This window comes from Canis lupus, chromosome 8, assembly GCF_048164855.1.
Source record: "Canis lupus baileyi chromosome 8, mCanLup2.hap1, whole genome shotgun sequence".
Classification (NCBI taxonomy): Eukaryota; Metazoa; Chordata; class Mammalia; order Carnivora; family Canidae; genus Canis; species Canis lupus.
In genome coordinates, this window is record NC_132845.1 from 40,463,124 (window position 1) to 40,484,422 (window position 21,299).

Consider the following 21,299-nt stretch of genomic DNA (forward strand, 5'->3'; position numbering starts at 1 on the left):
ACTGCCCTACAGCCCAGCCCCCACTGCCTGGCAGCCTTCACTGGCAGCACCCTGGAGCCCTCAGTCCTGAGGCTGCTCGTTCTCCAGCACCCATGCCCTAGGTCACCAGGCACTGTGTGTTTGCAGCTCGCTCTCTCTCTCTGCCTCCTTCCCTGGGTCCTTGCAAGATCCTACCTATCTATTTAACCACTCAACCATTCCTTAAAAAACAATCATTGCCCTCCATCTACCTTCTGGTCTATTCTGTATGGATGTCCAGGGTGTAGTTTCACATACAAGACAGTGCCCACATGTAGAGTGTAAGTAGTTATAGTATATATTCATGCAATCATGCATTCATTTAATCACTGAAACAAATATTATTGAGCATCTACTATATGCCAGACTATGTTCCCAGCACTAGAAATACAGCAGAAAATAAAACATGGGAAAATCCCTGCTCTGGAGACACATTCTGGTGGGATGAAGAAAGATCCTAAACAAAAATAAATAAGTCAAATACACGTTATGCAAGATGGAAAGGGGAGCGGCAGGGCAGTCATTCCAGGAAGCATTATTCAGAACAAGTTTCCCATGAAGGGAATTCCTGGAGTTGGGCCTTCTGGAACGTTCCACAGCTGTGCTGGAGGAGGGGGCTTCCTGGGCTGAGGGCACTCTTCAGTTTGCAAACAGTCTACATTTTGGTTTAGGATTCCTTTCATTTTATTTCTTTGTCTCCACTTATCCACATTCACAGGCACCTGTCCCTGGGCAGGCGTTAGTGGGAAGAGAGGACAAACAAATGCTGCATTGCTCTACAATTCTCAGTTGTAAGAATACAAATTAAAGCTTCCAAAGAACTTGAAGCAGCACAAACTGTTTCTTCTGCAGCGCTGTTTCCTCATATAAACATGCATATACTATTAATTTTCTTTTTTAAAAAGGAGAGAGGGGATCCCTGGGTGGCGCAGCGGTTTAGCGCCTGCCTTTGGCTCAGGGCGCGATCCTGGAGACCCGGGATCGAGTCCCACATCAGGCTCCCAGTGCATGGAGCCTGCTTCTCCCTCTGCCTATGTCTCTGCCTCTCTCTCTCTCTCTCTCTCTCTCTGTGTGACTATCGTAAATAAATTTAAAAAAAAATTTAATAAATAAATAAATAAATAAAATAAAATAAAATAAAATAAAATAAAATAAAATAAAAAGGAGAGAGGGGATCCCTGGGAGGCTCAGCGGTTTAGCACCTGCCTTTGGTCCAGAGCATGATCCTGAAGTCCTGGGACCGAGTCCCACATCAGGCTCCCTGAGCCTGCTTCTACCTCTGCCTGTGTCTCTGCTCCCCCCTCTCTCTCTGTCTCTCATGAGTGAATAAATAAAATCTTTTTAAAAAATAAAAATAAAAAATAATAAAGGAGAGGGAAAACTAGCTCAGTCTCTTGGAATAAACCTATCAAACAAAATTAATGAAATTTTAATACCTATTCTCATCTCCTTAAAAATATTACTAAATGTGTAATATTACTAAATGTGTAAAAATTAAAGACTACAGGGTTGTATGAAAAGAACTCAGGTGCAACCTGAAGGTGCTCCCATAGGCCCAAGATGGGACAGTTTAAGCATCAAAAAAAAAAAAAATGATCTTGGTAACAGAGTGAAATATATTAAATAAGCTAAAATCCAAGAATTTATTGACTCTTGAAAGAAGTCATTGGTCACTTTTGGAAGAGGTTAAGAAACCAATTCAGCCTGGAAACCCTACAAGGGGCAGGCAGGGGGAGAGGGAGGTCCTGGGTGGCTCCATCAGTTAAACGTCCCACTCTTGGTTTCTGTTCAGGTCATGATCTCAACGTCCTGGGATTGACCCCCACTCCCAGTGCAGAGCCTGCTTAAGATTCTCTCTCTCCCTCCCACTGCTCCTCCCTCTAAAAAAAAAAAAAAAATCCTATAATGGGAAAGAAGCAGGCAAATAAAATATAAACTTCTAAACATACATAGTTCCCATAATCCTAAGACTTCAGAACAGCTGAGATAACAATGTGCATCCATGCAAACACTCTGGGAGCTGGAAAAAGCTACACAAAGGTATAGTTATTTTTCTGCCATTGATGCTGCAAAAAAAAATTGCTCCACTCTCACTACCTAATGCATCTAATCCCTATTGAGTGCCACTGGGTGCCAAGTACTTTTCTACGTACTTAACATCATTTTCTCCTTTAATCCTCACCACAATTCCACCAAGTGGGCACTAGTGTTTCCTAATACAGCCCCCTTGGATCTAAATACTGGCTTTACCACTATGTGGCCACCCTGTGTCACTTAATCTCTGTGCTTCAGTCCTCTCACCTATGAAATGGAAATGATAAGTCCCTACCTCCCAGCCCCATTTGTAATATAAGTAAATCTAGTGTATATTTGTTCAGGTGATAATTTGATTAATGTCTACTTCCCCTTCTGGGCTGCATGCTCCCAGAGTGCAGAGGGCTCTTTCTCCAGAACCTAGCCCAAGCTTCACAAATAATAGGAACTCATCTGATATTTATTGAATAAGTAAATATATGAGTTTATAGTAGAAAACGGCAGAGCTGAATAACTGTTCTAGTTCAAACTTCAGCCAGTATCTCCAGAGTCACCAAGCTGAAGATTTCCCCATAATTCCTCAATTATCAAGGGCCACATCATCTTAAGTACCCCTAAGCTCTGGGGACCAGAAGCAGCCCAAGAACAATGCTGCCTGCACTCCCTGGGGTTTTCAGTAAATAAGTTGCCAAATTTGGCAGCTCCAGTTTAACCAGGGCAAGCTACACTCTTTTGTATTTTGGACACTTGCCCTTTTTAATTTGAAAAACTGACACAATCACAGTCCCTGGTGTGTTTTGGGTTTCAGTACCAAATTATACAAGACTGCACCAGAGTGTAGGAAAAAAGAAACACACTTGAGTACAGTACAAAATGCGACTCAGCCGGACAGAAGAGTTGGTTATTATTAATCGAATAAATCAATCATGGGCAAGTCACTACACTAATAAGGGCTTTCCTTCCAGTCCTCTCACTCGATTCTCCCAATAACCCTCTGACAGAGGTACTGTCACTTCTGTAAATTGGAGAGTCCCTACATAGCTTGCCCAAGGCTCCCCAGTTCAGAAACTGCACAACTGAGGACTGAATGCAAATATATCAGAAACCAAAACCCATGCAACCATCCACTAAACTATATTGCCAAAGGGTAAGCCCTGGGGAAAAAAATTTAAGAAAAACAAAGTTGATGGGTCTTCATTGTGAACTCTAAACACATCAACAAAAATTTGGCAGAGCCAGAAAGGAGTTTAGAAAAAAATAAAGGTATGAACTAAAGTCACTTGGTGCTTCCACAGTAAATGCACCATGTCCATCATATGTCCAGTCTGAGAGGTTTCGTATACATGAGAGTGTGTGTTTGGGTAGCAGGTACAAAACCCTTAGGCTTCCTATCTTACAGCTTAGAGAAGCATTCCCAAAGTATTTCTGCAGACCCTCAGGGGTCCCAGAGACCTCTGCAGGGCATCCATCCGTGGGGTCAAAACTATTCTCATAATGCTAGCACATTATTTGTCCTTTTCAGTGCTGGCATCAGTATAAAAGCAATTGTGGGTAAAACCACTAGGAATCAAGGTGGTGACACCAGGCTGTCTGAATTATCATTGTGTTCTTTACTACGATGCACTTGCAGAAGGAAAAAAAAATTACTCCATTTCACCTAAGATGGTAATGCAGTAAAAATAAATAATTGTGTTAAATTTCAACCTTGAGCAACTGTGTTAAAATAGGAAGTGGGGCCACAGCATTGCCACTGCACACGCATAGAAAAGCACCTCCACAGTTCTCTGGGTTGCAAACTGAACTAGCTGCTTTTTGGATGGAACATCATTTATACTTGACCTACAAACTGCGGTCACTCAGACTAGCATATTTAGCAGATTGTTCCTAAAAAATGAACAAAATGAGTCTGTCACTTCAAGAAAAACAACTGACAATATTTGTTGCCAGTGATAAAATTCAAACTTTCAAGTGAAAACGAGAATGAGAAAACTTCTGCCGTTGTGAAGTCGACATCTTCCCGGTATTTAAAAACTCTGCTTATGTCAACATTTGAGAGACCTGCAAACTCAAGAAACCAATAGTTTCCAAATGACCAATGCATTATGTTACAAAATCACACCTGGGTAAAGATTAATTTAAAAATAAATGCAGGGATCCCTGGGTGGCGCAGCGGTTTGGCGTCTGCCTTTGGCCCAGGGCGCGATCCTGGAGATCCGGGATCGAATCCCACGTCGGGCTCCCGGTGCATGGAGCCTGCTTCTCCCTCTGCCTCTCTCTCTCTCTCTCTCTCTATCATAAATAAATAAAAATTAAAAAAAAAAATAAATGCAGTTTTGGGGCGCCTGGCTGGCTGAGTCGGTAGAGCACGTGACTCTCAATCTTGAGGTCGTGAGTTCAAGCCCCATAGTGGGCATGAAGCCTACCTATAAAAGGTGGCGGCGTGGTTTTAATCCCATACCAAAAAACTGACTAATAGGATTTCAGATTCCATTTGTAACTAATCTTCAAGAAACTACCACTTACTGAGTGTTGGTGCAGCATCAAAGAAAAATAGCCACAATTACCTAAAAAAGCTATTAAAATGTTCCATTACTGAACTAGGTATCTCTGTGAAGCCAAACTTTCTACACATTCTTCAACATCCTGCAACAGACTGAATGCTAAAGCAGTTAAGAAAATCCAGCTAACACATTTAAAAAGGGTTCAACTGGTAAATTCTTAATGTGTATTTAAATAGTTTTTTCAAGAATCCAGCAGTTTTTTATTAATCTGGACATTACGGAGAAAATGTAAAGGCAAAAATGTAAAATGGTATCATTCTTCTCACCAAATATCTTTGATTTTGAAAATACAGTTAAATTGCTGACTCACTATATTGTACCTGAAAGTATAACACTGTAAGCTAACGATACTGAAATTTAAAATAAAATTTAAAAAATATATTTAACATATAATTATCTTTATAAAAATGTTATTTATATTAACATGCAATGGGTACAATGGATTTGTTAATATTTTGAAATGAATTATAAGGAAAGATTCTCTTAAACATCTCAGTTTGTTTCAATTTCTAATATAATAAATATCAATAGATAAGGCACATAACCAAGAGCTCTTTAGTTTCTCTAATAATTTTTAGGGATATAGAAGGGTCCTGAGACCTAAGAGTTTATGAAGGGAACCACAGGCTGATGGAAAGCCTCATCAGTTGGCCACAGCTGTTCCTGATCATCTCAGTAGCAGAATCCCACCCGTTCCCAAAGCTGTTTCTGTCCCTCACTCCCTTTCTGGTTCTGCTACTGCCACTACCACCACCAGTCTCTGGGGGCTTGACCTTCAGCCTATTCTAAGGAAGTGAGCCTCTCTCCCAACCTCAGCAGACTACACATGCTGAGCATTTTCTTACAAGTGCAAAAGCAGCAAATACTAAGGGAAAACAACAAAAACCTGATTTATAGGAGCAAGTTTTACAAAGTACAGTTTCTCCAAACCTGACTTAGGTGGCCATGGGTTGGCTTGGCCGGTACAGTCTACCAGAGTATGAACAAGATTGATGAACATCACGGCCTTATCCAGGCTTCTTCAGGGAAGACTATCCCTGCCCTTGGCCCATTACTCTGTGTGCCGTAGCCCCAGTCTGCCTGTGATGCACTCAGTTCCCTTACCTCTTAATGAGGCCAGTCTAGATCTCACATGCCAGTGCTCTTCCTATTTCAAAAACTCTCACCTCCTTATAAAATTCCCTCCAAGGATGCTAGTTCCTGCTGGGGAAAACAGGTCTTTAGTGTCTCATGTGCAAAGAACAAATGATGCCAAGAGATGCATGGATGAGGAACTACTCAGCCACTCCTCTGGTGGTCAGCAACCATCTATCATCCCTGGGAGAGGGGTCCTGCAGAACTCTAATGATTAATAATCACTGTCCTATAAAAATCCCAACACTGAAATCACCAACCAACAAAAAGAGGAAAGTTTAGGCACATGCATACACAATAGAAAATTCAATGTTTTCTTTCAAGATTATTACTCCACAGCAAAGTACTGCAGGTGACATTGAACAGGAGGTAGAAACACAATCGTTATTTAAATCAGGCTGGCAAAAAAAAAAAAAAAATCAGGCTGGCTAATAAAAGAAAACTCTGAAATTTCTTTACTTATGCTATTTGCTTCTTTTTAGTTTTTCCCTTTCATGGGCAGCCCTGGTGGCTCAGAGGTTTAATGTCGCTTCAGCCCATGGCCTGATCCTGGAGACCCGGACCATGTCCCGCGTCAGGCTCCCTGTATGGAGCCTGTTTCTCCCTCTGCCTGTGTCTCTGCTTCTCTCTCTTTGTGTCTCTCATGAATAAATAAATAAAATCTTTTTTTTTTTTATTTTTCCCTTTCTTAATTCTACCTAAAGGATTACCGTCCTTCCTTCATTCCACCTGCCATTCAGCAAACCATATTCCTAACTTTCTTTGCCAAGGGCTAATTCTGCTCAAAAGCTGGTCCTCAGAATTAACACCTGTGTGCTCCTTGCTGGAAGGCATGTAATTTGGCCTGAAGAAGCCTGAATACGTTGTCACCAGGGGCTGCCGGAACATCAACACCACAGCTGTTTGTCGTCTCCAATCACAGTTGCCAAACCAAATTTTCTGCTTCATCTTAGCTTGCCACCCAAGAACGTATGTTTTAACGTGCACAAGACAGCCCACTCTAGGGTGCAGGTGAACACAGAATTTCTTGACATGACTTTATTTTTTTTTTAAGATTTTATTTATTTATTCATAGAGACACAGCTAGAGAGAGAGAGAGAGAGGCAGAGACACAGGCAGAGGGAGAAGCAGGCACCATGCAGGGAGCCTGATGTGGGACTCAATCCCAGGTCTCCAGGATCACGCCCTGGGCTGCAGGCGGCGCTAAACCGCTGCGCCACCGGGGCTGCCCTCTTGACATGACTTTAGAGGAAGCACTGAGCTGTCAGCTACAGGCTAGCACCACAGTGGCAAGCGTACATGCTTGGGTAGTGACAAGCTATCCAAGCTGTCAGGTGAAGCAAGGAGTGCACCTGAGCAAGCAAACTGCACTTAAAACAGGTACTTGGGTAGGGCACTTAACTGCCAGCTGGCAGGCAACAAGGGCCCAGACTGCCAGTTTGGGACAGGCGTTGGCAAAGGCTAAAGCTCAGAGTGCCTCAGCCCATCGTCAATTTGAGGAATGGTCCGAGCAGGGGGATAGACAGTAACTTTCTAAGTGCTGCCTATTAGCACTTGGGGAAGGTTTTGGTCACTGTGGCCAGCAGCTGATGATGATCTGCCCCAATGCACACCAGCAAATCTTTCCCCCAGTTGCTCCATAAGCCTAAAAGGTTGGCGATAGCTACCAGATATTCCCTTCATAAAGACATGGTTGTTGCTGTCAATTTGGAGTGATTGTGCACTCCATTTCAGCTTCCTAATATTTCAGACGTTTATAGATACCTTCTGACAGTTTCACCTTCTGTCTTTGTGACTATCTACTACAGGAAACAAAAAACAGTTCCAGACAATCTTTCTCACCTTTTTGGCTTGTGGCCCAAGGCAGAACAGAACAGAGGTTTGTCCTAAATGGTGTGAAAGGATGCTTCTTCCCCTCACTCATACCCCACTATTTCTCCCTATCTTTAATAATAATTGCCTCTTACTTTTTGGATCATTTTCAAAATCCTAGTCCTATGCTGAAAATTCTTTCAACCTTCTCTCTCAGTGACTGGCCACCCTATCTAAAATTTCACACGTGCATGTGCACACACGCACACATACTCCATATCCTCCTTTTTGCTTTATGATTTCTCCTTAAAACTTAATGCAAAAGAAATTTTATATTTCACTTATTTGTTTGCTGCCTGGCTGCCCTATTAGAACAGAATACCACGAGGGCAGGAATTTCTGTTTTGTTCACTGCTGTATCCCCAGCACTAGAACTGTGCCCAGCACAAAATAAATTATTTGTTGAATGAATGAATGAACAAGCCAGGGGTTCCTGGCCTGTTTCATATTCTGCAACTTGATTCTGTATTTTCCATTCATACCACAGAAACTTCAAAGGTCTCACTCATTCCTGACTCCACACTGTCCCCAAGATCAGCTCCAGAAACCTTGAAAGGACATCTCCCATTCAAACAATCAAGCCTCTTGCCCTCCAAGTTGTCTAAAATCTGGCTCTATGTCTTATCAAGTTCGTCCTGCTACTGCTCATATCTGTTCCACCACCTCTAATGCCACTGCTGTCACCGTGGTTAAGGCTGCCATCAACCCTGCCTGGGATTTACTGAAACAACTTCCTAATCTCCCGTCTCATACCCTTCCAGCCTACATTCCCGAGAACTAAAAAAGTAAGCCTTCTAAACTTACAAATTAGATCACCTAAGCCTCCTGCCTAAAGCCTATCAGTGGCTCCCTGTTACCTACAGTATTGAATATAAACGCCTTCCCTTGAGCCCTCACCCTCCCTTATCCTAATGAACTACTGTATTTACAACCCACCAAGAACCATAACCCCAAGCCTTTGCTCATGTTACTCCCACTGCACCGAATGTTCTTTCATCTGCCTGGAGAGCCACTGCTTGGTCTCAAGATCCACCTCAGTATGTGCACTGCCATACAGCGTTCCTGACTTTGCACACTCTATGATCTTTAGAACTGTAAGCTTGCTGAGGTCAGGAACTGTGGTAACTCCATCTGCTCATCCACAGCACAGAGCACATCATAAGAGCACGATGAAAATTTTCAAAGAGTGAGCGAATGTGCAGAAATAATGAAAGTCTCCCCTTCCACAAACCTTTCCAGATAAATTGCAGAGGAGTAGCTACTTTTCACGCTGCCAGGCTGGTTCTGGAGTGCCCAGTCTACAAATACTCATTTCTATAGACTCCTCTACTGGGTATTTTTAACCTCATTATCAGAAAAGGAAATGGGAGGTAAAGGCTAATGCCTGACATAGTAGAGAGAAAATATCTCCACAAACTCCAAGACAGGTTAAAAGAAATTTTATTTTATTTACTTATTTTTTTAAAACAGGGGAGAGCATGAATGCAGTCCCCTGCTACCATATATTATATGCAGTCGAGTTTCCCACATTTGGGGAAATCACAAGGGTCAGCACATCCAGGGTTCAAATGGATAAGCCACACCCTGGGAAAACCACCTTCATGATCACAGTATCCCCCTGCCATGTAAGTCTAGAAATTTTAAATATATAACTTTAACCTCATGTATAAAAAGAGTTTTCTACAAACTGTGCTATGTTCTCAATTTAGCAGATGTGTACAATGACAGGAGAACAGGACTGGGCAGCTTCAAAAAGAGGCAGGAAGTTGTGTAGACGTCCTATATTACTGGAGTCCCATCCACAAAGGTTTTCAAAATGAGCTGAATAAAGCAAAAATCATGGCCTCAGGGAAACAGTTAAAGGAGAGAATACCGTATAAAACTATCACTGTTTTAGCTAAGTCTTCCATCTTCCCCTACCTTCCATCCAGTTGTAAAACTTTTCCCTATAAATATACAACATACACAAACTTAAAAAGTTAATTTACCAAATTTACACTATTTGAAGGTAAAAAAAAATTAATAACCCATTCTAGCATATTGTGTCTTTGAGACCCTTGACTTGAAGTTGAAAATAAAATTATCCATAAGTTAACAAAAATGGGTATTGCCAAAGAGTCAAAGACTTGGCGACTTCCAGACACACTTGATGATTACATCTGTTTTTTGTTTTGATTATTCAAGAAATACACTGTTCAAATTACCACTTACAAAACTGCTATCCTTGTCATAATGTCACATAGCACTGCTCCATTCTCTGGAATCTGTCCCACAACCCCTGAGGACAGAGACTGCAACACTCAGATCTTAAAGACGCCAAAGTGTCAAGCGGGGATTACATCCGCACCACGCTCCACTGGCATCTTTAGACTCTGAGAGCAAGAGTCACCCTCCTACGGGGAAAGACAACTGCCATGACCGAATCTCTCGAGTGAACTGCCAAGTGTAGTTTCTGACCTCATCAATGTAACATTTAGAGCTTTCTAGACAGAGGGAAAGATCAGGTGAAAATATTTTTCTACTAAATCCATCAATTCTTCAACTACTAGCAAAATTAATAAAGATAAGTCAGGAAAAAGATAAAGTGCTCTCACTGAATAACATGTAAATGACATGAGAACCTCCAATCACAAGCAGAGAAGAAATAAAGTATCAGTTGAGCATATAGGATGATGTCAGGCCCCACACACAACCACTTAGCTCTCTCTGATTTATAGTGCTACTTCTCTCATTTCTGACTTAAGCTGTTCCTTCCCCCAATGAGCTTTTTCCTGGAGCTTTTTACTGTGTAATCATGCAACGTATGGGCACCACAAAACACAATAAGCTTTACAAATTTTGGCTTTTAAGAATCAACATGTTTTCTCTACATACTTCCAAAACAGATGCCCCCCCCCCCCCGCAACACACACACCGCCAACACAGAAGATTTTAGTAAAACATAAAGACTAAAAGGGAGTGGGCTGGGGGTTAGGTATTCAGAATCCTCACTTTGGGTTCCACTTGCCTATATATATGTCACTTCCCAGGCCTCAAAAAATTCTGTCCTGTGTGAAAATAAGAAAAATAAAAGAAGCCCAGTGAAGATATCAAGAACTTAAGAGCTTAAGACTGAGACAAGAGACCAGATCTAAATCCGAAGGGTTGGGTATAGGGGAGTCTAAACACTGCTCTGGGTGCATTTCTAAAATGCTGCGAATTATATGATAAGACAAATACCATGATAAAACTGAAAGTTTAAAACTGAAAATATGTTTTGTTTTGTTTTGTTTTTAAAAAGAGACCTAGGTAAAGGCAGTGTGTACTTGGGGGTATATGATTCCATCTAATTCTCGAGAGTCCTGTAGGGCTAAGCCAACTTCCTTATTCCAGCAAAGTGAGGCCTCAAGTCGAAAAAGGTTTTATTCTTCACAGTTTTGGAAAAAGGCATAGAAAAAGGTTTTAATGGGATTTAAGAGCAACCAAATGAAACATGAAGAGAGAATCTGTTAAAGTACCTCAAGGTCCTGCCTGCTGACGGGCTCCGACCCCATACATTCATTGGACCTGCCCCCAGAATTTCAGAAACAGTAACAGCTGACTGGCAGGATACAGATTTCCAAAGTTCTCCTTCCTCCTAAAGGTCTCATCTAGGTCAGCACTGTCACAGTGTGAACAGATCTGTGATATTTGACTCACCAGAGGAAAAGTCTCACCAGCCCTGAGATGCCCCCATGGTGAGGTGTCCTGAGACAACTGATCTGCCTCCAGATACTCACACTAGAAAAAGATTGTTTGGTTTTTATTTTCCCCAACACAAACAGGGCTGGGGAGGGAGATGACGAGGCAAAGAAATGCACATACCTTTCAACTGGTCAGCAACAACGCTCTGGCCAAGGCGTTCGGTAACTTTCCCATCTTCCATTTCGTACCGATCATCTAGGTATTTTGCTGTGGCCTCAGAAATGTGAACCTTGCCGGCCACTCCGAGCTGCTCCATGAGATTGGCCAAGTTCACATCGTTGGACCACACATCGAATTTGAACCTCCTCATCCCCAAGATGCCACACAAGACGGTCCCTGTGTGAACCCCGACACGCATGTTCACCATCTCTTTCTTCTCTTGGCAGAACTGCTCGATGGCTCTGATCATGCCCAAGCCCATCTCAATGCAGCAGTAGGCATGGTCAGCCCGGGGCTCTGGACACCCCGCCACACAATAGTAGCAGTCACCCAGGGTGCTGATTTTCTCACACTTGGTCTCTTCACACAAGCGGTCGAAGCGACCAAACAGATCGTTGAGGAGACCCACCAGGGCATGAGCAGACTTATTGGCACTCATCTTGGTGAAGCCCACGATATCTGCAAATAAAATACTGACTTCTTCGATCTGCTGCATTTTGAAAGGGCGGAATGCTATAGGGGCTTTCTGTATGGAGGACTTTTTCTTCCTGTTCTTGGGGCTGGATGTGGCATGCCTTTTGACAGAATTCTCACTCTCCTCATCCCCCTGTTTCATCAGGTCATCAGCTATGATTCTTGGCATCACAGAATGAATCATCCTCTCTTTCAGGGCTTTTTCCACTTCCAGATCCTTTCCATGCATAATTGACTGTCCCACCTTGAGAAAAGTGCTCCTAGATCTCACCTGGGACATGATAAATAGGTGAATCCCAATGGCGTGGATGCAGACGTGAAGCAGGGCTCGGCTCAGCAGCTCCCAGTGTGGGGCCCCTGCTCCAGGTGGGGGAAAGCAGTCTTTGTCTCGGAAATGATAGCCAAAGGTCTCAAAGAGAACAGAATACACCACTCCCAAAAACAAGCTCAAGTACAAAGGTAAGTGCATGACGGTGTAGAGCAAAAAGAGCACTTCAATGCACATGGAAAAGCTCCCCACTTGAGATAAGCAAGTGTCTGTGCGCTTGGCTGCAAGGGTATGATTGGAGCTGTCAACACGTCCTGAGAGAGGCGTCAAAACCTGAAACTGGGCAGCCAGGGTCAGGGCGAACACGAGGAGGGTGAGAACCAGAGAGGTCCACACGTAATGCCGGGCATACAGCTTGGTGAAGGTAAACAGAAAAAAGCCCACACATACTACGAGGAAGCACAGAGCTGGGGCCACCATGACAATCAGTCTGGACCGCATGTGTACCCCAAAGTAGATGCTCCATAGGAGGCAGGCGAAGCCGACGTAGAAGAGCGCATACCGGAAGCGGCGCTGGGTCTGCGGGAAGCAGCGCTCCATGCAAGCCTCCTCCAGGTTCACCGAATCGAACTTGGGGTCCCACCACCGGCTGGAGGCCCTCTCGAACAGCTGGGGCAGCTTCTTCTGCCGGCGCAGGCGGCCTCCGGCGCCCGCTCTCCGGGGGACCCCTCCCGAGTCCCCAGAGCTGCTGCAGCTGGAGGAGATGCTGTACTTGCAGTGCTTGGGGTGGCTGTTGGAGGACAGCTGCCTGGGGTTGATTTTGACCCTCACGCTGTTGCTGTCTCCGCTGGAGTCGCAGCTCACCTCGGTGCTGTGGTGCTGCAGCAGCTGCTGGTGGGGCGGGGAAGCCATGTTGCCGAGCGCTCAGAACCCTCCCGGCGGGGGTCACGGGTACCTGTCGGCGAAGACAGCCAGAGTCACCCCGGCAGCGGTCCCGGCCCAGGTACACCCGCGCCTGAGGGCCGCGAGCTCGGCCGGCGGCCGCCGCCGAGGTCTGGTCGGGGAGGCACCGAGTGCTCACGAAACGTCTAGGCGGGGCTCCCCCGCCACCCCGTCCCGCCCCGCAGGGCGCCCCCTCGGCCCCCGCCCCCCCCCCCCCACGCACTCGCCTGCTCCGGCCGCCGAGCCCCTCACGCCGCCAGCCGCCGTCGCCGGCACAGCCCTCCTGCCCGCGGCGGGCCCCTCATGCCGCGCGGAGCGGCGCCTCCCCTGCGTCAGAGGCCGGCTACCCCGCGGGAGGCTGCGGGCCGGCGGCGACGAGCGGCAGCGAGGCCCCGGCGCCGGTGCGAGCCTGAGGAGCCGTCGGCGCGCGGCCCGTCTAGCGGGGCCTGCTCCCGGCCTCCGGGGCCGACCCAGCGGGGCGGGGATGCCCAGCGCGCCGGGAGACGCCGGGCGCCGAGCGCAGGGCGCGGCGGGCGCGGGCCCCTCAGCCGGCCGCCCTGCGCGGCGCTGCCGCAGAGCCCGCTCCCGCGACGCCGACCCGGGACGCCCGCCCACGCTCGGGGCGGCCTCCCGAGCTAGCGACGCCGCCGCGGCCGCGGCCGCCGCCGTGCCCCCCGCTGCCGCTGCCTCATGTCGGAAGAGCCGCCACAGCCGCCGCCGCCACCATCTCCGGCCCCCTCCCGCTGTCACTGACAGACTCGCGCCCGCGCTGCCCCTCGCCCCACCGCAGCGCGCACGCGCGGCCCGCGCACGCCGCCGCCGCCGCCGGCCCTGGGCACGCGCACAGTGAGCGCGCGCCGGGCTGGCGGGGCTGCAGGGCGGGGGCGGGAGCGGGGCGGGCGCGCTGAGGCTCCGCCCTCAGTCCTCCGCCCGCCGCGCAGCCCCGGCTGCGCTGTGGGGGCTGCGGGGGCTGCGGGGACCCGTTTTCCTCCCGGCTCCCGCGCCCAGACGCGCTCGAGGAAAACCAATGGCTCCTGCTAGTTAAGGAGCAGCCGCTCGCGGTGCGACGTTAGGAAACACAAATGTTTGGCTCTCCGTCAGCACACCTTTTTTTTTTTTTTTTTTTTTTTAATAAATGCAAGTTTGCAACTATTGCATTTGCTGAAAAGGAGGCAATGAGCACGGGCCCCGGGGGCACGAGCCCCTCCCTGAGCGTGCTCTCGCAGTCGGAGCCTGGCCTCTGCTGGCTGGGTCATGGGGGCAGGCCTCCGGTAGGTGCCAGTGACAGTCCACACCTGCAGCCCCAAAGATTTGCCTGCCCCGCACCTGTGTCATCTCTCACAACTGCTTTTACCCTTCCGCAAATGAAACTTTCCAAGGAGTCTGCTATCCATGGGGCAGCCCCCCCGGCGGCTTCCCTGAGTGTTGTCTGCAACGTGCACATACAGCCCTGTACTCCCCATGCACCAACGCAGACCCTTCCCTGCATACTTAGTACCTCCTGCCAGTCACAAGGGTCTCCTCCCTCCTTCCCTCACTTTCCAGGCCCAGCCCTGGGGCCCATGCCAGTTTTCACAGTTGATTTAGAAAATAAAGTAAATGTAGTCTGTCCACATAATGGAATATTATTCGGCCATAAAAAAGAATGAAGTACTGATCCATGAAGCAACCAGGATGAATCTTGAAACCATGATACTAAGTGAAGAGAAACCAGTCAGGGAAGACCACGTGTTGTGCGATTCCATTTTCCATGAAATGTTCAGAATTGGCAAATCCATACACAGAAAGCAGACAGTTGATTGTCAGGGGCTGGAGGTGATGGGAACGGAAGATCGCCTCCTGATAGGGAAGGCATTGCTTTGGGGAGTGATGGGACTAGATGGAGGTGGTGCGTGCACAACACTGTATATGAAATGCCACTGGATTATACACTTTAAAATGGTGTAAGTGGTAAATACTATGTGTATTTTAGCCTGATACAGATAAAAGAAAAGCAAAACAAAAGTAACAACATCATGACTGTGATATTCCTGCCAAAAGTACATAACCTTGATCTAATCACCAGAAAACATCAGGCGAACCCAAATTGAGAAATATTTCTTCTAAGTAATTGGCCAGTACTCATCAAAAGTGTCAAGGTCATGAAAGACAAAAAATGAGGAACGTCCATCAGTTGGACTAAATGGAACATGGGATCGTGGTGTGGAAACTGGAATGGAAAGAACATTAGAGGGAATTCAACCGAGGTCTGCAGCTGAGTGAATGGCATCACCTCTTGCCAATGTTAATGTCCTGGTTCTGATCAGTGTACTAATTACATGCAATGTTAAGGTTAGGAGAAGACTGCTGTAGACCGAAGGGGAAGCTGTCGTATTTTGCAACTTTAAGTCTAAAATGGTTTCAAAACAAAAAGTCAGGGAAAAGCTATAAATAAATACCTTTATTGAGCATCAACTATGTGCCAAACAACTCTGATCTCTTCTGTTTTTCGCAGATGAAGGAACTAAGATTCAGTAGAGTACAATTGCACAAGCCAGTAAGAGATAATAGTAAACTTACACTGACTGAACATGTCGTAAGTGCCAGAAACCACTGGACGCTTTCACTTGTGACCTATTCGGTCCTTACCGCAACCCTCTGAGGTAAATGTGATTGTCCCTATTTTAGAGATGTGAAACTGGGGACTGACGCGTGACATGCCCAAAGTCACAGAGTCTAGAACAGAGCTCAGGCTCAAAACCAAATCTGGGGATCCCTGGGTGGCGCAGCGGTTTGGCGCCTGCCTTTGGGGGATCCTGGAGACCCGGGATCGAATCCCACGTCAGGCTCCCGGTGCATGGAGCCTGCTTCTCCCTCTGCCTGTGTCTCTGCCTCTCTCTCTCTCTCTCTGTGTGTGTGTGTGTGTGACCATCATAAATAAATTTAAAAAAATAAAAAAAAATCTGCCCCCAGAGGCCATGGTACTCTGAATAGCCTTGGCACCACCCTCTCTGCAAGCCTCGTGGTGGCCCCTCATGTACCCCAGCATCTCACCGACCTGGACACGAAGCCCGTGGACACGGTGCTGACAATTTACATTCCCCCAGTTAAGGCAATGCTGCCGCCCTCCTTGCTGGTTTCCTTCAATAATCTGAAAGATCTGTCTGTGCTTTTCCTTCCCTCCTCTAACCATTTCGGTCCACCCACCACTTGTGGTGACTTTGGCATTTGTAAATTAATTAGTTATGTCAGATTTTTAGACACGAGTGTGATTTTAGATCATGCTGACCTCCCTCCTTCTCTCCTCTCCTTCTGGAAGCAGTTGGACAGCATTTCCTGTTCATGAAGCCTGTAAACTACAAGAGCCTCCTCAGTCACCAAGTTAGGCTGTAGGTCATCCCATAGACCCTTGGGATCGGGGATAATGGGCCCGGCACTGTACACTAGGCCCTGGGTGTCCAATGATGTAGTGTTTTCAAGGGGCTCCTAACTGGGAAAGATACCGGGGAAGGTGATGGGTTCAGAAAACAGAATCATCATCCACGAGGGAGAATGCTACAGCGAAGGGTTAACTGCGTTCCCCTCGTGCCAACACCTGGAGGGGAGTCACTGAAGAGCCCGGGCCCCTGCTCCTTGGTCCCCAGAAAGCATGCAGCTGCCCAATACGCAGCAGGGACAGGACAGGTGCAACTCCTTCTCCAGCCATCCAACCAGGCTGCAGCCAGATCTGTCAGGCTTTCTCTCCGTCTGGTTGTGAAGTTCCTCCCTACACAGCGTGAATCCCATAGCGTCCACACGAACTTCCCCGGAGCTTTCAGCAAGTCTTACCAGCCTCATCATATCCACCCTCGCCCTCACTCCACGTTCACCTGACCTGCGAGGGCCTCGGCTTGAAACCATTAGAAGTCACACGGGGTGACCACATGACCGGCACATGGATGGAGCGCTGGCCATCCTCGTCACTCTGGTCCCTGAGGTCTCAGCGCACCCACGTTATTTCCAGCTGTTGGGTGGGCAATGATCTTGGAGAACTACCCCCTGGAGGGTGGTGGGGAACTCCTTGCCCTCATCCAGCCAAGCTGCAGTAAACAAGCTGTGAGTCCTCTCGCCTGGAAAGGGTGAGTTTGTAGGAATAGAACCACATTTTCCCCCTCCATCCAGTGGCTGGTCACAGGTCTCCGGCCGCTGCCCGCACACTGGCAGAGGGTCAGGTGTCAAGGCAAAGTAAAAGAAGGCTGATTAGGGAAGATCATCAGAATCCCCGGCAGGCTCCACCACAACCCAGGAGTCTTTGATCTCTTCATCTATATAAATTCCAAATCCTGCTCTGCCTGGTGCATTGCCCAGTAATGCCTACTGAATGACTGCATATGGGGAATTATAAGAGATAAGATGTGTGCGAAAGAGTCAAGCTCTTGGTTGCTTTTAATAAGTAGAATAAGTAATATTCCATGTAATGCTTATGAGTTTACATTTCTTTGCACCTACATATGTAGTAGAGGTTCTGGCATAAACCCAAAGCTAAAATACATGATCGGCCAGGGGGCCAGGGAGGACCAGTTCAGGGGCAATCATATTTTGAAGTAAGGGGGAGCTGGTTGGTTGGCCCAGAAGTTCTACTGAGACAGAGGATGGGGAATTCTGAGTAAAGCATGGTGACTTGTCCCTCAAATTTGCAACCTGGCCCAGCTCCTGCTGGACTGTTATTCCCGTCCCACCCTGTGGCTAACGGTGAGGAGCCATGGACTGCATAAGAGGTGTGTAGGTGGTTGAAGAGTGTGCCCCCCAAACTGATGTCCATCCAGAACCTCAGAACATGACCTTATTTGGAAAGACAGTCTTAGCAGATGTAATTAGTGAAAATGAGGTCATTCTGGATTTGGATCTGCCCCAAGTCCAGTGGCTGGTGTCCTTAAACACAACGGGGACAAAGAGACACGCAGGGAGAAGAAGGCCCCGGGGAAGATGGAGGCAGAGATTGGAGAGATGTGTCCACAAGCCAGGGAACAATGAGTTGCCGGGAACCACCGAAGCTGGATGAGGCAGGGGGGACCCTCCCCCAGCACCTTCAGAGGGAGCACGGCCCTGCTGACACCTTTAATGTCTGACTTCTGGCCTCCAGACTGTGAGCAAATACATCTCTGCTATTTGAAACCACCAAGTTTGTGGTCATTGTGATGGCAGCCCCAGGAAACTCCTACAAGCTGTTTCATCGCAAACTGCAGGCGAGGGTACAGTTAGCACTCCGGGTGACCCCTCCAACCGTGCAGACACAAAAGACAAAGAGCAGGAGGGGCTCTCCCTGTGTCACAGCAGACTAGAAGAAAGCCTTCAGGATCTTGAGGGGGGCAGAGCAGCAGGAGACCCCAAGCACACACAGGGGGATGGAGGTCAGGCCTGACCGGTGCATGTGGGAACGAGGAGGAATCGGGGTCACTTCTGTTTAAAAAGTCTCTAGAGACACATGCAGATGCTTGGGTTACATGACATTATGCCCATTTTAGACCCAGAGTGTGAACCAAGAGTACAGCACGTTGCCCACAGCCGCAGGGTCGTCAAGCATCCTGTGGCTTCCAGTGTTGAGAAGAGAGTTCAGACACCTTCTGACTCTTGATCCCAGGTGTGAAACCTGTTTTGTCTCTGAAAGTTTCCATGTAGCTCTGAAGCTTCACTGCGCTGGATTGTAGTGTGGGCCTGTGTTCACCCACTGTGTTGGGCATTTGCTGGCCCCTCTCAAGCTAAAGACTCATGTTCATTATTTCTGGGAAATTCTTATTAAATTGTGTCTTTGGTGATTTCTCACTTCTGTTCTCCTTGTTCTCTTTCTGAAACGCTTATTGTTGGAATGCTGGACCTCCTGGTCTGTTCCTCTTATTTTCCTTATCTCTATTTTCTGTCTCTGTGACTTTCTTTCCTTTCTCTTTGACTTTTTTCTTCAATAACTTTGTGTGATAATAACTCTACTGTCATGTTTTAATATCCGAGGGCTATACTGTCTTCTGAATTTTAAGAATTTCAGCCTTTTCTCATTTCACCAGTGGAATAACTTCTCATCTCTCTAAAGATACTTAAAATTGATTTTTTAAAATGCCTTTTTGCATAGTCTCCACTTTTTTTCATTGTTTTACCATTTTTCAAGTTAGAGGGTTTTCTTGCATGTCTGGGCAGCTTTGGCTATCCACTCACAGTTCAGAGGAGTCACTAAAAAGCCGATTAGAAACTCAGAGCAGGCGGTCAGAGTTGCCAACCATGGGCTTCCCTTTACACAATGCTTCTCAGCCCTGCCATATGCCATATGCCAACCATTTGGGATGTTTTTGGACCCTAATGATCTGACTCCATCCTCAGAAATTCTGATATGGGGGCACCGGAGTGTATCAGTCAGTTAAACATCCGACTCTTGATTTCAGCTCAGGTCATGATCTCAGGGTCCTAGGATCGAGCCCTGCATCGGGCTCCCCGCTCAGTGGGGAGTCTGCTCAAGGAATCTCCCTCTCCCTTTGCCCCTCCCTCTGCTTGTGCTATTTCTCTCTCTATCTCTCAAGTAAAAATAAATAAATAAATAAATAAATCTTTTTAAAAATTCTGCTGTGACTATTTGGGGAAAGGAAGGGGTACAGGAGGGCATTTCAAATCTACCCAGGTGATTCTTACGATCCTTTACTGCTTTCAAATGTTCTGTCAGGTCATTTTGTAGGAGACCCCCTCCCATATCAGTACTTCCAAGTATTTTTCCTTGGATTCGTCAGGTCTTCCAAAGAAGGCTCTTCCAGCCAGGCTGCCACTCATCTGAGAAGCAAAAATGTGTGAAAAGCTGAGCATTCAGGATCTGAACCCTCACTTAGCAAAACACTATTTGGGATGGTTCTGATCCTGGTGGACTGCTGCTGGCTTTGACTCAGGTGCTCTCCTAGGACAGTCACTTGCACGATGAACCTGAAAATTGTTAGCCGCATTCATCCGTATCCACCATGGTAGAACCCCATATACTTGTTACGATGACGTGGGTATATTTAGGCACACGATCATATCAAAGTATCGTTAACATTGCTCAGGAAGAAAGTTTGTGAGCTAGACAAGTATTACCACAATGTCAATAAATAATTTTTTTTCAAACATAGAAACATTCCAAGAGGAAGTATCCAATACCATCTACAATACTCACTATCTGAGAAGCTCCACACCATTGAGTCCAGGCTGTATACAACCAGCACAGTTTTTTCTGGATCTGTCTGCTGTTCTCATTTATACTTCGTGTTTCAGTACTTCATGACAAAGTCCTCACACAAGTCATGATAAAAACCCACCATGCCACGGTGCGCTGGGACTGTTTGAGAGAGACGAGCCTTTCCTCATGTGCAGTGGGCAGCAGAGCCTGTAGAAGACTCCATAACAGGGGCGCCTGGGTGGCTCAGTCAGTTAAGTATCTGACTCTTGATTTCAGCTCAGGTCACAATCTCAGAGTTATGATCTCAGGACGTGAGATGGAGCCCTGCATCGGGCTCCACACTCAGTAGGGAGTTTGCTTCTCTTTGTTTTCATCTCCTTCTGCCTCTTTCCACCCTACCCCCCACCCACTGCATACTCTCTATATACAAATAAAGAAGAAGACTCTACAATATTTCCAAAGAGTGCTCTTAACTAAATGCAACTACATTTAGTAGTCCATTTGGTTCAGAGTCCCATTGCTCACAGTTTCTAGGAATACTGTTATAATTTGGGCAACATCCGCATCCTCCCTTACGCCCAACCGCAACTGTGAGGTGGGGCGCCCAGAAGGAGGAGCCGGGGAGGGGGCGGGCCGCAAGCTGGTTTCTCTCTGGCCCTCGTGCTGGCAGTGAGTAGGTGTGGTGGGCAATTTGTATCATCTTACAGGCTAGATCATACCCTCTACCACCAAATTCATATGTTAACGTCCAAACCCCCAGTACCTTAGAATGAGATGGCATTGGAAACAAGTTCTTGGAAGAGGTGATTCAGTTAAATTGAGGTCATGAGGGTGGGCTCTAACCCAGGATCACTGGTGTCCCCCTAAAAGGGGGGAATTTGGACCCTTACATGTACAGAGAAAGATGATGTGAAGAAACACAAGAAAAAACTGTCCACGAGCCCCAGAGGGGGTCTTTGGAACAAAC

The 21,299-nt window shown here is 46.8% G+C and overlaps 1 protein-coding gene and 1 non-coding gene across 3 annotated transcripts in view; both read right to left on the reverse strand.

Moving 5' to 3' along the window:
* The window catches only part of ADCY9 (adenylate cyclase 9), a 121,525-nt gene extending 107,979 nt beyond the window's left edge, over positions 1–13,546 (reverse strand). The window contains exons 1-2 of one of the 2 annotated variants that reach the window (XM_072835545.1): positions 13,413–13,546; positions 11,463–13,198 (exon numbers count right to left, since the gene is read on the reverse strand). In XM_072835545.1, the coding sequence (XP_072691646.1) occupies positions 11,463–13,155 (1,693 nt within the window). In that variant the 5' untranslated portion in view covers positions 13,156–13,198; positions 13,413–13,546. The remainder of the gene's footprint in view (positions 1–11,462; positions 13,199–13,412) is intronic. The other variant, XM_072835546.1, reaches the window with a different exon arrangement.
* Positions 9,087–9,252, reverse strand: LOC140639235 (U1 spliceosomal RNA). The gene has a single exon (XR_012036026.1). It is a non-coding gene; the product is annotated as a U1 spliceosomal RNA (small nuclear RNA).
* Positions 13,547–21,299: the final 7,753 nt, after the last annotated feature.